This window comes from Emydura macquarii, unplaced genomic scaffold (assembly GCF_026122565.2).
Source record: "Emydura macquarii macquarii isolate MOO-44397 ecotype Brisbane River unplaced genomic scaffold, CSIRO-AGI_Emac_v2 contig_2664, whole genome shotgun sequence".
In the NCBI taxonomy this organism is placed as follows: Eukaryota; Metazoa; Chordata; order Testudines; family Chelidae; genus Emydura; species Emydura macquarii.
In genome coordinates, this window is record NW_027132801.1 from 43217 (window position 1) to 44760 (window position 1544).

General features: G+C 46.7%; 1 protein-coding gene across 1 annotated transcript; it reads left to right on the forward strand.

Moving 5' to 3' along the window:
* The first annotated feature begins 387 nt into the window (after nucleotides 1-387).
* Nucleotides 388-942, forward strand: LOC137164053 (olfactory receptor 14A16-like). Its single transcript, XM_067564651.1, has one exon. It carries the CDS (start codon nucleotides 388-390, stop codon nucleotides 940-942), a length of 555 nt encoding a protein of 184 aa, XP_067420752.1.
* Nucleotides 943-1544: the final 602 nt, after the last annotated feature.

Genomic DNA, 1544 nt, shown 5'->3' on the forward strand with positions numbered 1-1544 from the left:
TCCTTCCCTCCGCATGCAGGACACAATGTGCTGAGGAAGAAAATGTCCAACCGAACCACCGTGACCAAATTTCTTCTCCAGGGATTCTCCGATGTTCGGGAGCTGCAGATTTTGCACTTTGTGGTATTTCTAGTGGTTTACCTGTCAGCCTTAATGGGGAACCTTCTCATCGTCACAGTCATAGCCCTCGACCGCCACCTTCACTCCCCCATGTAATTCTTCCTGATCAATCTGTCCATCCTAGACATGGGCTCCATCTCTATCACCGTCCCCAAATCCATGGCCAATTCCCTTATGAACACCAGGTCAATTTCTTATGCTGGATGTGTCACCCAAGTCTTTTTCCTCCCCTTCTTGGAGGGAGCAGATTTTTTCCTTCTCACCGTCATGGCGTACGATCACTACGTCGCCATCTGCCAGCCGCTGCACCACGAGAGAGTGATGAACAGGGGAGCTTGTGTCCAAATGGCAGCCGGGGCCTGGGCCAGCGGTGTTCTCATTTCTGCCCTGCACACCGGAAACATGTTGGCAATCTCCTTCTGCAGAGGCAACAAGGTGGATCAGTTCTTCTGTGAAATTCCCCAGATAATCAAGCTCACCTGCTCTGACTCCTACCTCAGTGAAACAGGGGTCATTCTCTTTATTGTGGGCTTAGTGTTATGCTGCTTTGTTTTTATAATTGTTTCGTATGTTCAGATCATCAGCACAGTGCTGAGAATCCCCTCTGAGCAGGGCCGGCACAAAGCCTTCTCCACCTGCCTGCCTCACCTCACTGTGCTCTCCTTGTTAGTTTGCACTGGCACCTTTGCCTACCTGAAACCCATCTCCAGCACAACGTCACGGCTGGATCTCGTGGTGGCTGTTTTCTATTCGGTGCTGCCTCCAATGTTGAATCCCATCATCTATAGCATGAGAAACAAGGAGATCAAAGCTTCCCTGTGAAAACTGACAGGGTGGTGGTTATCCACTAAAAATTAAAGGTCCATCTTTTTCCTTTGACTGTGATTTCATTCTGTGTCTGTAGAGAAATGTAATCAATAGGCGACATTAGTGTTTCTGTGAGAACATGCTTTGCAATCTCTTTACATGCAAAGGGGCATTTACAGTGGCAAAAATACACACTGTAGGAGAGTAAAGAGTTAAAAGCTGGACAAATGGTCAGGCCTAAATTACGGGGAACAGGGTCAAGGCACGGGCAAACCTTGTATTCGTTAATTGGTGTGAATTCTAGTTAAAGTCTGTTATCTCTCTTCTTTTCCTCCCTTCCTGGCCATCTGCGCAGGGGATGAGGCTAACTATCACCACTCCTGCACAAGGCCAGGGTGGGAAGAAAGCGTTATCTTCCTTCCCCCCTTGGAATGCCTTTTCTTCAAAGAATGTTAGTGTAAAATTAATATGTTTTAAGGTGATGTGCCTGACCTCTGTATGGTAATCCTGTAAACAACAAACAGGGGTGGGTATAATTGTATTCATCATGTAGTTGTTAATATTGATTTTATAGGTGTCAATGTAACCAAATAAAGGTCTGTGGGGAGTTGCTGGAA